Source organism: Chanodichthys erythropterus, chromosome 14 (assembly GCF_024489055.1).
Source record: "Chanodichthys erythropterus isolate Z2021 chromosome 14, ASM2448905v1, whole genome shotgun sequence".
Lineage (NCBI taxonomy): Eukaryota > Metazoa > Chordata > Actinopteri > Cypriniformes > Xenocyprididae > Chanodichthys > Chanodichthys erythropterus.
Genome location: NC_090234.1, coordinates 43,882,051 through 43,896,682, shown reverse-complemented (window position 1 = coordinate 43,896,682; position 14,632 = coordinate 43,882,051). Strand labels below are relative to the sequence as shown.

The 14,632-nt window shown below is 37.7% G+C and overlaps 1 protein-coding gene across 4 annotated transcripts in view; it reads left to right on the top strand.

Moving 5' to 3' along the window:
• Positions 1-14,632, top strand: part of akap11 (A kinase (PRKA) anchor protein 11) — a 52,880-nt gene that overhangs the window by 7,765 nt on the left and 30,483 nt on the right. Inside the window, exons 4-9 of one of the 4 annotated variants that reach the window (XM_067408801.1) lie at positions 4,131-4,184; positions 4,894-5,025; positions 5,497-5,737; positions 6,726-10,884; positions 10,970-11,125; positions 13,519-13,602. In XM_067408801.1, coding sequence (XP_067264902.1) covers positions 4,131-4,184; positions 4,894-5,025; positions 5,497-5,737; positions 6,726-10,884; positions 10,970-11,125; positions 13,519-13,602 — 4,826 coding nt within the window. Of the gene's footprint in view, positions 1-4,130; positions 4,185-4,893; positions 5,026-5,496; positions 5,738-6,725; positions 10,885-10,969; positions 11,126-13,491; positions 13,603-14,632 lie in introns of all 4 variants that reach the window. The other 3 variants (XM_067408800.1, XM_067408799.1, XM_067408802.1) reach the window with 3 other exon arrangements.

The following is a 14,632-nucleotide window of genomic DNA, read 5'->3' as shown; positions in this document are numbered from 1 at the left end:
TTGTGCAGCACTTTTGAGCTTCAGCAAAAACCAATGAGGTTCATTCTCGTGTGTTATGCAGCACGTTTGAACTTCTGCAAGAACCAATGAGGTTCATTCTCATGTGTTACGCAGCACGTTTGAACTTCTGCAAGAACCAATGAGGTTCATTCTCGTGTGTTACGCAGCACGTTTAAGCTTCTGCAAGAACCAATGAGGTTTATTTTGGTGTTACGCAGAACTTTTGAGCTTCAGCAAGAACCAATGAGGTTCATTCTCGTGTTACGCAGCACATTTGAACTTCTGCAAGAACCAATGAGGTTCATTCTCGGTTGTTACGCAGCACGTTTGAGCTTCAGCAAGAACCAATGAGGTTCATTCTCGGTTGTTACGTAGCACGTTTGAACTTCTGCAAGAACCAATGAGGTTCATTCTCGTGTGTTACGCAGCACGTTTAAGCTTCTGCAAGAACCAGTGAGATTCATTCTCGTGTGTTACGCAGCACATTTGAGCTTCTGCAAGAACCAATGAGGTTTGTTCTCACGTGTGAAGCAAGTACGTTTGAGCTTCTGTTAATGTTTGCTGATCAATGTTTATATGTGAATAACCTAAATTCAATCTGTTCATCATATAAAGTGATCGAGTCTCTTCAGAAAATTTGGACTAAACCTCTCAATTCATATGGATTAGTTTTACAATCTCTTTATGAACTTTATGAAGCATCAAAGTGGTAGCTGTCAATGGAGGGACAGAAAGTTCTTAGTTTAATTTAAAAGTGTGTTCCGAAGATGACCGAAAGTCTTACAGGTTGAGGGTGAGTACATGATGACAATTTCATTTTTGGGTGAATTAACTCTTTAAAGGAATATTACGGGTTCAGTACATGATTAGCTAAATCTTGTCCCTCTTGTTCCCCTTTATTTAAGAAAAAAAAAAAAAAAAAAGGAAAAATCTGGGTTACAGTGAAGCTCTTACAGTGGAGGAATTGAGTTAAGCTGATGTGAGCATAATGTGTTAACATATTAGTGTGAAATAAAATCGAATACTAATGTCTTCTGTGTAAAGTTATATTCAATTTGACAGCCTTGTTGTCAAAATAACAAAATAACTCCATAAACCCTTAAAAAGGATCTTTACAGCTCAAAAAATACACACATTTTAACAGAAGAATGAATGTAAGTGTTTTTATAAAATTATAAGCTCCACATTTCTTCATTTTAAAGGGTTAGTTCACCCAAAAATAAAATTGATGTCATTAATGTCTCACCCTCATGTCGTTCCAAACCCGTAAGTCCTCCGTTCATCTTCAGAACACAGTTTAAGATATTTTAGATTTAGTCCGAGAACTTTCTGTCCCTCCATTGAAAATGTATGTACAGTATACTGTCCATGTCCAGAAAGGTAATAAAAACATCATCAAAGTAGTCCATGTGACATCAGTGGGTTAGTTCCAAATAAAATACATTTTGGTCCAAAAATAACAAAAACTATGACTTCAAAAACTATGATTCAGCATTGTCTTCTCTTCCGTGTCTGTTGTCAATCCGCGTTCACGGCTCCGCAGTGATGCTGCTGACGTGTTATGTGGTGCGCCTGAGCTTCGTTTACTAGGGCTGTTCGATTACGGATTTTTTGGAATCAAAAAGAATCGATTCCTCACTGTTATTTTCGATTCTTTTTTTTTGTTTGTTTTTTTGTTTTGTTTTTTAATACCAACACCGTCTAACATTGTCGCATCTTACCGTGCCACACAGCGAGAAACTCTCTACACTGGGCGTGACAAAGCGACCGTTGCAAATCCATTTGTCCCTCCTATTAGACGTATTGCTGCTTGTTCATAGAACGAGGCATTTACTTAGGGGATTTGTCACATCATGCTTCCTGCGTCAGGTGTAGACAGTAGACACAGTGTAAAGACTAGGAATATGTTCACCATATACATATATGCGGTAGATTCTATTTACATACATACTAACCTACACACATGTATATATACACTCATGTCTGTGGATAGATTTTTATTTATTTGTGGTACATATATTTCATCCAGTATCATAAAACTATAGCTAAAATTCCTGTTAAATTCCAAAAGCATTTTGTTCAGGAACAGACTCATGCACACTTTACACATCTAAACTTTTTTTAGGGCCTTTACACATATAAATATTCTTTGCGTGAGTGTGATTGATTGTTGTTGTCGATTGATTTATTCTTCTTGTCCTAAACTACAATGAGTAAGATCAAACCCGCCCAACGGGTAAGATCAAACCCACCCAGCAACCAATTCTAAAGATTTCATTGGTTCAGTCATTGCGCTGATTGCCTACACAATGCTGAAATAATCATCCTACCCTAAACCATACTCTGTGTCACGACTGGATCCATTTATTTAGTCTGAACTTTATTTCTTTACATGTGACGTGATTGTGTTAACAAATGAAATCGGCTACAGGCTGTGGTTTGTGTTAAAAAAAATATTAAAGAGGAGTCGATTCCAACCTTTGGAATCAACTCTCAATTCCCAACGCCTCGGAATCGAGGAATCAATTATTTTTGTAATCGATTCCCAGCCCTATCGTTTACAGTCTGAGGGAGACGCACGCTGTAAACAAAACAACCTTCACAAACATGTCTAAGGATTTCGACACAGAGGAAGACTTGCATTTTTTTGCTCAGCCATATTTATTTGAACCCGAATACATGGACGAAGAACTAAGAGCGATGGAAGCAGCGCCACAAGCAGCGTCACTGCGGAGTCGTGAATGCGGATTGACAACAGACCCAGAAGAGAATACAATGCTGAATAAATTCGTAGTTTTTGTTATTTTTGGACCAAAATGTATTTTTGATGCTTCAACAAATTCTAACTAACCCACTGATGTCACATGGACTACTTTGATGATGTTTTTAATCCTTTCTGGACATGGACAGTCTACCGTACATACATTTTCAATGGAGGGACAGAAAGCTCTCGGACTAAATCTAAAATATCTTAAACTGTGTTCTGAAGATGAACGGAGATCTTACGTGTTTGGAACGACATGAGGGTGAGTCATTTATGACATAATTTTCATTTTTGGGTGAACTAACCCTTTAAATCCTCCAATAATGGCCACATTTACTTCCATTGTAATTGCCTCACCATAATCTCAATTTTTGTTTTGTTTGAGAAAACGAGAGACAAGTGTAATTTATATTTGTGTTAAATCAGCAATAATTTGCAACAAATTAAACCCTCAATATTCCTTTTACTGAATAATGCATACAGATGTGTCAGTTTAAGTGTTTTGTGACCTATTTTTGAGCTGAGTGATTTTGAAAGCCACCATGACACAAGATATTGGCGATAAGAGAGCGTTTAGAGGCAACTGGGACAGTGCAGCAGTATGACTGTTGCATCTCACCTCATTATATACATGAGTGCATCTCACAAGGCTTGGGTGAATTGTCAAAAAAAGAAATCGCAGATTGCAGTTGCGGTGCAGTTTGTTTTCTTTATGTTGAGGTGGCATTCATCCATGTGGTAATTCTTTGTAATTCTCATGAAGGGGAGTGAATTGCGCCTACTAATAATTTAGTTTATTTGCACACACTGCCTGCATTGTTAATTAGAGGAAATCTGGTAATGCAAATCCATCTAAAAGGTACCGTATTTCCTGGGGACGGCACAACATCACTCCACAGGGCTGTACAGTGCGACATATGTCGTACATGCTATGAAAAAATAGATCTGTGGAATAAAAAAATGTATCAGTAGCATGCATGTGATACAGTTTGCATGTATGTGAGACAGAGCCGCTTGTTTGTGTGAAGTGAGAGTTTATGTGCTTGTTTGTGTATGAGATTAATCTAGGGCTGCACAATTAACTGAAATTAAACCGTAATCAGGATTTGGCTTAGTAAGTGATTTCGGACACAGAGTGTACCGGAAGCTTGCTGTTAGCCAAGTCAAGTCACCTTAATTTATAAAGCGCTTTTTATAATGCAGATTGTGTCAAAGCAGCTTTACAGTGATTTTTATCATAACAGTGATTTCAGTTAAATATGCATAGTCAGCATGCATTGCACCTGTTTTTTGAACATATTTATGGAATCTATATTGTAACTTCAATATAAATATGATTGGCATTATTGTTTCTTCTCTTTCATAGGTACATTATGTATGCTTACCTAGTCACGCTGAGGGGGAGGATTTCACTCTACAGGTAAGTGCATTTTGTGCTGATAACACTAACTTTAAAAGGTTTGGGGTCTGTAAGATATGTTTTAAAGAAATTATTATAATTTGTTTTTTAGTTTTGGCAAGGATGCATTAAATTGATCCAAAGTTACAGTTAATATTTATAATGTTACAAAAGATTTCTATTACAAATAAATGCTGTTCTTTTTAACTTTGTATTCATCAAAGAACCCTGAAAAATGGTTTCCATAAAAGCAGCACAACAGTTTTTAAAATTGAAAATAAGAAATGTTACTTGAGCAACAAATCAGCATATTAGAATAATTTCAGAAGGATCATGTGACACTGAAAACGGGGGTAATAATGCTGAAAATTTAGCTTTGCATCACAGGGATAAATTACATTTGTAAATTAAATAAATAATTAATAATTAATTAAATAATTTTTTTAAATTATAATAATATTTCTCAATTTTAGTATTTTTACTGTATTTTTGATCAAATAAATGCAGCCTTGGTGAGCATAAGAGACATCTTTCAAAAACATAAAAAAAAAAAAAAACTTAGCAAACCCAATCTGTTTTTTTAACTGTATGAACTAAAGCACCCTTAAAAAGGTGGTTTTTTATTAATTTCTTTATAAAGAATAGAGTGGCTCAGATAAGAGCACAAAATAGATGCAACATTAGAGTCATCCTTTATTGGCTGCTAAAGTCGTGTATTTGATGCCCTCAGGCTCTGACGTCCCTCTCCACAGAGATGATGGAGTTGCTTAGATCACTACGTGTTCATACTCTTAAAGATGAAGAGATTCTGCTCCTCAAAGACCCCAAAAGACCCTTTGAGAGGAAAGACAGTGTTTCTCAGGTTAGTTTTTTGTATATTATGCTTGAACATTTGAGAGTATGTTTGTTTTGTTTGAGGCGTGTGTTTGCTGCTGTCATTTTGAGATCAGGTGTCCTTCAATGTTTTGTCTGGGTTTCCAAATTTGTGATATTGTTTTGTGTGAAATTGGGTCTAAACAGAACTAACCTTGTGGAAGGCAGTCATGGTATTAAGTTTTGTACTCTGAACATTTCGTCAAACCGCAAGTGTTTCTCAGACATAACAAGAGATTTCATGTTTTCTTTCACGTTTGTCAGGGAAAATAAGAGTGCCGTGAGAAGTCTAAATATCGTAACTTCTCAAGAAATTATGTCAGTTCAGGAATTGAAAGTTTGCAGACTTAAGTAAATTATGTTTATCTTCCATTAACATTAAGTTTATCATAACAATTTATCTTGATGATGTATTATGACGTAAGGGCATTTTATTCATTTTTTTTTCTTTCACCATCAGGCCTGTTCGAGAGCCTTGTGTATATTGAGACATAGCCCCACTCCTCAGATTAGTGTTTGCACCATGCTGGGGTTGTTGGCTCGATACACAGCTGGGATAAGGTATGCCCTGGAGTTACAGGTTCTGCAGAGAGGCACTTCAGAAGCATGTCAAGCTGAGGATGATGACACCAATCAGTCTGTCTCTTCTATTGAAGAGGACTTTGTTACTGCTTTTGAACATCTTGAAGAGGAGGATACAGGTAATTAAAAGCAGAGCTGTTCACAAGCATTTTGGTCACTAGCTATCCATGCTTCTCATTCAAAATAGCTAAAAGCTCGGTTTTCGATTTTTTTATTTATTTTTTATTAAATGCGCCACTGTTCAAAAGTTTAGGGTCAATAAGATGTTTTTAAAGAAATTGAAGACTTTTATTCAGCACGGATGCATTTAATTGATCAAAAACAAAAGTAAAGAGATATATTTCTACATGCTGTTGTTTTGAACTCTCTATCCTTCAAAGAAACCAGAAAAAAACTGTTTTCAACATTGATAAGGATTCTTGAGAACCAAATCAGCATGTTTTCTGAAGGATCATGTGACACTGAAGAATTATGCAATAAAAAAAAAACATTTATTTTAAATTTGCAATAATATTAGGGCTGTCAAACGATTAATCGCATACAAAATAAAAGTTTGAGTTTGCCTAATATATGTGGGTGTACTGTGTGTAATTATTATGTATATATAAATACAAACACATCCATGTATATATTTGAGAAATATTTACAAGTATATGTATTTATTTATATTTTTATTATATATATAAATAATTTTTTGTACATAAATAACATATTTCTCTTAAATATATACATGAATTTGTGTGTATTTATATATACATTTTATTTACACACATTACTCACACATATATTATGCAAACTCAAACTTTTATTTTGTATGCGATTAATCACGATTAATCGTTTGACAGCCCTAAATAATATGTCACAATATTAATGTTTTTACTGTACTACAGGCTTGGTGAGCATTTGAAAGACTTCTTTTAAAAACATTGTAACAACCCCAAACATTTGAATGATAAATAAATTAAAATAAGCTTTTATTTAAAAACCCATTTTAAAAGAGGACTTTGACCTTTAGATTATTATGACCTTTAGATTAAGTAAACTTCTTAAGTAATTGCCTATGTCAATAACAATTCTGTTCTTACAAACTGTTCTCTGATCTTGCAGGTGCCCATAGTCAGAGGAACCAAAGGGACGTGGCATCCCAGACAGTCCCTTACACTCATTTAAAAGACTTAACTGGATCTCGTATTATTATAAGTTCCATACCCAGGAAGTCAGTGCGCAAGGGAAAGGCTGCTGCAAAAGTATCAGAAACTGTCCTGAAGCCAACAGCGTGGCCCGAAATTTCAGAGATCCCATATGAACTTAGCAGTCTGCCAAAGGGACGTGCTACTTCCCTCACAGAGTCAGATGAATCAGACTGCTCAAGTCCCAGTCCTATTATATTCCTGGATGAAGTTGGATATCAGAAGAGTCTTAAAGCAAAACTTGACATTCCCCAGATCCCAATTCTAAAGGATGGAGTAGAAGACTCTGACTCAGAAGTCAGTGAATTTTTTGACAGCTTTGATCAGTTTGATGAACTAGACCAGTCCTCTGATTCCAACATCAAGGTCCTTAAAGAACAGCCCCTCCCTGGTCAGACAGAAAAGTATGTTGACAGCTCTGGATGTAAATTTGTATCAAGGGGGTGCTCGACCACAGCAATGAATCCTCACAAGTTTGATCATAGGACTCTTCCAGCCAATGTCAAGAAACCAACTCCACTTAAACCAGGATCACCGTACAGTATTCACTCTGACGCACCAGATTCCCCACGGCCAGCGAGGACTCCCTGCGAGGAAAGTGGGCCGCTCTTCAGTCCAGTTCGTTCATCTGCATTTAGCCCACTGGGAGAAGGAGGGTCCTTAGAGTATTTTTGGAAGGCAGATGGTGATGGCTCAGAATTACGTAAACCACAGGACCTTTGCTCACTGTACAAAACATACTCTGATTTTGCCAACAACCTGTCAAAAGAAATCCTTGGATCGGTCTGTGGGTACTCCTCCCCTGTTGATTTTAACATTAATAAGAACTTGAGCTGTGTGTGTCATAAGGAGTTCAAAAACACTAATGGGCATCTAATGAAGCTTTCAGACATCCAGGAGACAGTCACCATCACTAAATCCCAATCACAGACTCTTAAGGATGGGATTCAGAAGTTTGCTACAGACTTAGTCGAAATGAGCCTTGGAAGTGCCTTAAGGGACTTGCAGAAAGGTGTGTCCTCCTGTACCACTACACTTTGCCATTTGGCTGCAAGGCTGACATCTTCAGTATTTCAAATGGCCTTTCATGAGATAGGTATGCGCCATGCATATGTGTTAAAAGAACGTGCCATAAATGGTCTAGCTGGTTTCTTAGTAGGGGAAGCCATTTCTGGAGCCCTCAAAGAGTTTCTGTTTGTGAAAAAGCAGATTTTCAACAACACTGTCACACGATTTGCTGCAGATCTTGCTGAGGAATTAGTGTTTGAAGGAATTATGGAGGTTTGCCAGTTTTCACATCCCTCGACGCCACTCACACCAGGTGACTGGTCGTTTGAGCAAGATGAGGAAGTGGTTTCATCCTATGCCTCTGATCTGTCGGAGTCCGTTCTCCAAGAGGCTTTTATAGAGCTGTCACAAGCTGATGTGACATTCACTACCCAGGCAGCTATCAGTGTGTCAGTAGACAATATTTGCTATGTGAGTGCTGAAGATAGTTCTCTCATCACAAAAACCTGCAGTGCCCAAACAAGCTATCTTGGATCTCAGGCCGTCGCAGAGGCTGCAAATCAAGAGCCTGATCCTGGTTGCACAGTGAAGAAAGCCTTGTATTGTGTGTCAGGTATCGCCAGTTGTGTTCCAGTTCCTGTGGCTGGCAAGGTCATATCCCATGTACACAACTCAGATGAATCTTCTCAGTATAAACCCAGTATTGGTCACGTGTGTCAGACCAGCCCTAAAAGAACCATCTGTTGCCAAGGGGAAGTTGCATCATCAACCTCAGATATGTCTGCAGCAACTCAGACTGAATCATCGCCAGGTCCTGCAAGAATCCAGGATGCCAGTGGTGAGGAAATTGTCGACAGCATGTCCACTGAAAGTGATTCTGATAAGCCCTCGATTGGAAAGACTTTTCAAAACTTCTCTGGAAATATGGTGGACACTATAGTAGGTGAGGCATTCGATCTAATGCATTCTTCTACAAAAGTAAAGAAGAAAGTAGAGGACTGTGCAGACTTTTTGAGCAAAACAATAGCAGCTCGCATATCTACTCCAAGCCATGGAATTGTTAAATCACATGTGTCGACTCAGAGAGGTTCCACTCCGATTCCCTCTCACTTGGTGCCAAAGGGCTCTAGTGACACATCCTCCAGAAGTGTATGTCCAGTATCCAAGCTCACCCCAGAGGTCCGTTCTGTCATGAGAAGGGACACGCTGGAAGTACCCAGTTTTGAAGTTGCCTCCTGTGGTGGTAGAAAAGTAGGTGCAGAAGATTTTTCAAGCAGCAACTCTGGAACGAAATCAGTTGAAATCCCTAGCACTCCACCCTCAAGTCCTCAGCAGCCATTAGATCAGTACAGTGAGAAACAGATCAGACAGTTCTCGAAGAAGCTCAAAGGTACGCTTGCAAAAGAATTTTCTCCTGCGACTCCTCCGCCCACCCCTTATTACCCGCCTGCCACCGACACCAAAGAAGCTGGTTCAGTTACAGACAAGGCCGATTTCATGCTGAAACTCATTAGGTCTCTCTCTGAAGAAGCTGGCAGCAATGAAGACGACGAGGAGAACCAGAAAGATGGTCCACACACTAAAAACTGCCAGTCAGAGCAGAGTCCCAATGTCAGGAGCAGAATGTTCGAGAGGAGTGCGCTCCATTATGCAGAACGTTTAGCGTGCCACATTGTTTCCATGGCAACTGAGATGGACACACTAAGTCTCGGAGATGTGAAGAAGCCTGTGGGTGAAGAGAGAAAAGGCAGTGTTGCCTTGCATAGTGCACAGTTTTCTGAACAGACTTTGAATTCTTTGTGGACATATGCTGGAGAAGTGGCTGGAGAAGTCATCAACGATGTCAAGAGGATGATGAGTTCAACCCACTGTCGTCACAAAACGATAAAAAGAGGATCTATAAACTCTACTGACAAGTGTCAGAGTGGAGATGGCCTTTTGGGAAGTTTGACTTGTCAATTGTCTGCTGACGTCCAAGCAAGTGGAATGTCATCAGAGTATCCAAGTTGCGAAAGTGTCACTGACGAATATGCAGGATACCTCATTAAGGTGCTCAAGAAAGAGGGAGGTAACCGAGAGCTTATATTGGATCAGTATGCCACTCGTTTGGCATATAGATCTATAAAATCTGGCCTGGCTCATGCGGCACGAAAAATAAAGCAGAGATCTCCTTTGAGGCTACACTCCTCTAGGCGTTTACACCATGATCGTAGTGCTGATGTCTCTCAAATTCCCATATCCAAGTCATCCCACACTGCACTTACTGATGGAAAAGATGGATCCTCTTGTGAATCTCTGCCATGTGCTTGTCAAGACGGTCAAGACATGAGCAGTAACGAATATGTAGAACTTGTGAACTTTGCAGAGTCGCTCGCCTACAACATCACATGTGACGTTACGAGAAAGCTGAGAATGTCATCAGTTCGACTGCCTAAATCGCTCACTGATTCTTGCCTCTACAGGAAATCCAGTGTCGAGGACATGCCCGAAAATCTCATCAAAAGTACATTTTCATGTTCTCTTTTAACTTATACAGAAACTAACAGGCTGTATCATAGTATGAGCAGCTTGAATGATAGCAAAAGCAACAGCAGTGTCATGCAAGTGATTGAACATTATGCCAGGAAAATTGTTGATGACACTTTGGAAATGACACTGGGGCCGGCATGTGTTCAGGCAGCTGGGGACAGGAGGGCACTTGAACCTAATTCCTTCACAGAAAAGCTGGCTGAGGCATATGGAACCTGCCGATACTGCCAAGGTCGAGAATGCCTGTTTTGCAGTAGAGATGGTCGTCGTGGTTTCCAGGGACTGAAAAGAAGGCAACAAGAATCCGATGCAGTGACTGGATTGGAAATTCCTAGAATTCACATTGATTTGGAAAAGAGAGCTACTTTTGCTGAAGAAATGGTGTCTAGTGTCATTGAGAAAGCCAAAAAGGAGCTGAGCTGCACTAGCTTGAATGCAGACAGTGGGATTGGTCATGATGGCGCAAGCTTTGCAGAAAGTCTTACCACAGAGATTATGACATCTGCATTGTCCAACGCCTGCCAAACCGTCAATTTTGGGTAAAGTGACACAGATTTCACCGTCATACACACATTCTATCACTTAAACTTTTTTTGTGTTTCCTGATGATTTTCTGTGTTTCAGTACTCCTAGAAGGGATGGCGTCAATGTGACGGAGTCAACAGTGAGTCAACAGCTTAGTTTGAGTGTTGGTGATGACAGTCTTGGAAGTTGGTCCAATTTGAGTTTTGAAGAAGACCACCCAGATGAGAGCAGCAGCTTTCACCATCTAAGTGACAGGTGAACAAGTCCCACCACACTTACAAGCAATACACAAGCTATAGAATAGTTCAATTAAACATTAAATGAAGCATTGCTGGTCGACTAAAAGCACACTCAAGTTCAAAGCACTTTACTTTCTTTTCTTGTGCACCTTTCACAAGCATGTGGTTCTAATCATTGTGAAAAGTATGATTTTGTGAATTAAAAGTGGAAGGACTGCATTTGTAGTGACCTAACCATTGCAAACCCTCAATGCAATATGTAGAGGAGAGATCTGTGTTTGAAAAGTAGTGTCAATGTCAGATGTTCCATACGTTGCATAGATGTCTTTTGGTGTGTTTTTCAAACCATTTGCAGACATGATTGGTTTTCAGCTGAAACATTTTGACTATATTCGCATGTTGAGTCTGAGTTTTATCAGTTTAGGTTTAGACTAGAAGAACCTACTGTATGACTCATTGCTGAAGAACGTTTATTGTTCTTTTATACACAAACCATTTTACAATTTACTTGAAACCAGAGTTGCTGATTATCTCACCATTTTCCAAAATTGCTTAGGAACACCTAAAGCCTTGTCCAGATGAGCGTTTAGGGATATTGTTTTTCATTCTCAGAAAAATGTAAGTGTCTTTGGCGTCAAAACGACAGCTGACGCACACTGTATTGTCTTTCAAAGGCAAGCATTGTTGAGTATTGTTTTTGGCTGCAGTGTCTCAATAGAAGCAATTTCTATCAACATTTTAATATCTCCCAAGAAACTAAAAGTTTGAATGTATGAGCAATTTTTGTTTTGAACATCCCAAGATACCATGAAGGTATCAAAATATTTGTGAAAGGTGTGGTTGTCAGCTTGAGGCAGTGTTTCTCGAGTAACCTAGAAACTCCATAAATTCTCAGTGTGTCCAAATATAGATGACAGTTAACAGTTTTCTTTTTTTAGTTTCATGTGCTCAAGTACTGTATTAATTAGTTAATTTTGTTAGGGTTGGGTAATATATATTTTTATGTTGCTGGTGATACAAAAATGAAGCAACATTTCTATATATGTTTGATTAGACTATTATTTCTTTCCTTTCTTGTCTCATGACTGAGTATTAATGAATATGAGTGTTAATACAGATATTTAGAATTTCTACATTTAGAGCTTCAGTTACAGTGAATTGACTCTTTAAAACTTGTCATCACATCTCTGCATGGTAGCAAGTTCTTTCAGTTAAATGCCTTGATTATATTTACAGTTCTACCTAGAGCTGCACGATTCTAGATAAATTGAGAGTCACGATTTTAGTTTTTAAAATAGAGTTCGCGATTCTTTATAGTCGACTAAACAAAGTAACATGTAATTTACTAGAGGTTCTGACAAAATGTTAATTACTGCAGTCTAGTTTGAATGAATGATTCAATGACTCACTTATAAAGACTTAACTTGTTTTATTACTGGATGAATAAGCGTTTTTGAACAAATCTCTTGAATGAATGATTAAATGACAAATAATTTTTTTTAACAGTCACTTGTTGCCACCTACTGGTGTAACATTGTAATTAATACAATCTTTATTTGAAGTCTCAAATTTCTTTCAAAAGTTGATTTACTCTATTTTGATCTCTGCCATAGACATCAATGTTTATATCTGAACTATAAACTTTAATCCCAGATAATCTGAATTATTGTAACACAAAAATGATGATACTATGTATTTGAAAAGAAGCTGTTTGTGAAGCTGTTTCATACCTATACATGACAACTACTCTCTCTGGGTCAAATTTTGGGGTTTGTGATGCTACCAACCCAGGAAGAAGCTCATTGTAATCCCTAAGAGCCTTTTGTTGTAGTCCTTAAAAAGCGATTTCTGTAAATGAAAATATCTCCCTTTGCATTGAACTTTGAGTGTCGTAACTTTGCAGATGTTGTCTATGCTCAAACGGCAACATTACACACTAACTAAAGTTAAAAAGTGAAATCATAATCAAGGACCCCTTTCTGCTGTGTTTTATATCTTGCATGAAACATTTTGAAACTAATGGCTACGATTGGTGTTTGGTTGAAATTCTGGTTCTTCTGAATTAAAAAAAAATAAAATAAAACCACCCTTTAAACTAGTGGTCTCAAACTCAATTCCTGGAGGGCCAGTTTTGCTCCAACCCTAATCAAACACACCTGATCCAGCTAATCAAGGTCTTCAGGATTACTAGAAACTTCCAAGCAGGTGTGAGTTGGAGCTGGTTGGAGCTAAACTGTGCAAACTTAAAAAAATAAGTTTGAAACCACTGCCTTAAACCCTTTCAGAGCAAATAAATTAATATCAAAACAAATATCAAATGTATCAAAAATATCACAAAGCTCCTGGTAGGTTTTCTAGTTTTGCATAGAAATGATTTTGTAGTGTTTCTCTTTTTCTCTCCCCCAGCAGTAATGGAAACAGCAGTAGCTGGAGCAGTCTGGGTTTAGAAGGCGAGGTTTATGAAGAACATTTGTCCTTCTCTCCATCAGACAGGTTGGTCTATGGAAAGAGGTGTAGCATAGCCAGTGTGTGCGGCTCTAATTATTGCATGATGTCATGCAACTCTTTATCAGCAAGTGCTGAAAACGTGTCTGACATTACCTATTAGAAACAAAACTTCCCATTGTTGTTCTCCATCCTGTGGTTGGAATTAGTCAATTGAATCTTTGTGTTCATGCTGGTAGAATTGTGGGTGTAGGAAGTGTTGGGGTTGGGTCATTGACTTCATAAGTGTTTTGTGATGTATTTACTAAAGAATGAACTATCTGTCCTTACTGCATGCTTCCTGTTTGAGTGAAAAAAGGATTTCCCAGTCCCTAATTCTCATTAGAGTTCAGGTCCACAACATGAATCATGTGCATTTGAGTTCAAAGTGGCTCACTCCATACAAAAGTAACAGAGATTACTTTATAAATCATTAAATCATACATCAAAAAAAAAAAAAAAAAAACATCTGAAAAGCATATCTGGGGAAAAAATAATCCCTTCAATTTACAATCAGAAACGGATATTGTATCTTGATTGTTTACTTCTTGTTAAAAAAAAAAACAACAACTGCTCAAACAAATCAGAGCTGGTCAACAAATATTTATAATGTACTGCTGATTTATCTGGCAATATTGCAAGTTATCATTTATAAATAGTTTATAGTTTAGTCAAATTCAGGTTTTTCCTTGAGACCTTGGAGACATATTTAATATTCATTATGTTTGCAGTGATTTTGCTGGCGATATTAATTAATCAAAACTCTGAATATCACAATGTGCCTTACGTTTGGCTATTACATTTTCTAAAGACTTGTATGAGTACATTGAAATAGATTTAAAAGAATTTTAATACCATCTCTTATTTAATAATGTAACAGTATACAGTACAGTTACTGTTTTGTGTTGATAATTTTTTTGTTTTTGAAAGAAGTATTTATGTGCACCAATCCAACATTTGATTAAAATACAATAAAAACAGTAATACTGTGAAATATTATAACAATAAAAAAATAGGTACTTTCTATTTTAATGTTTTA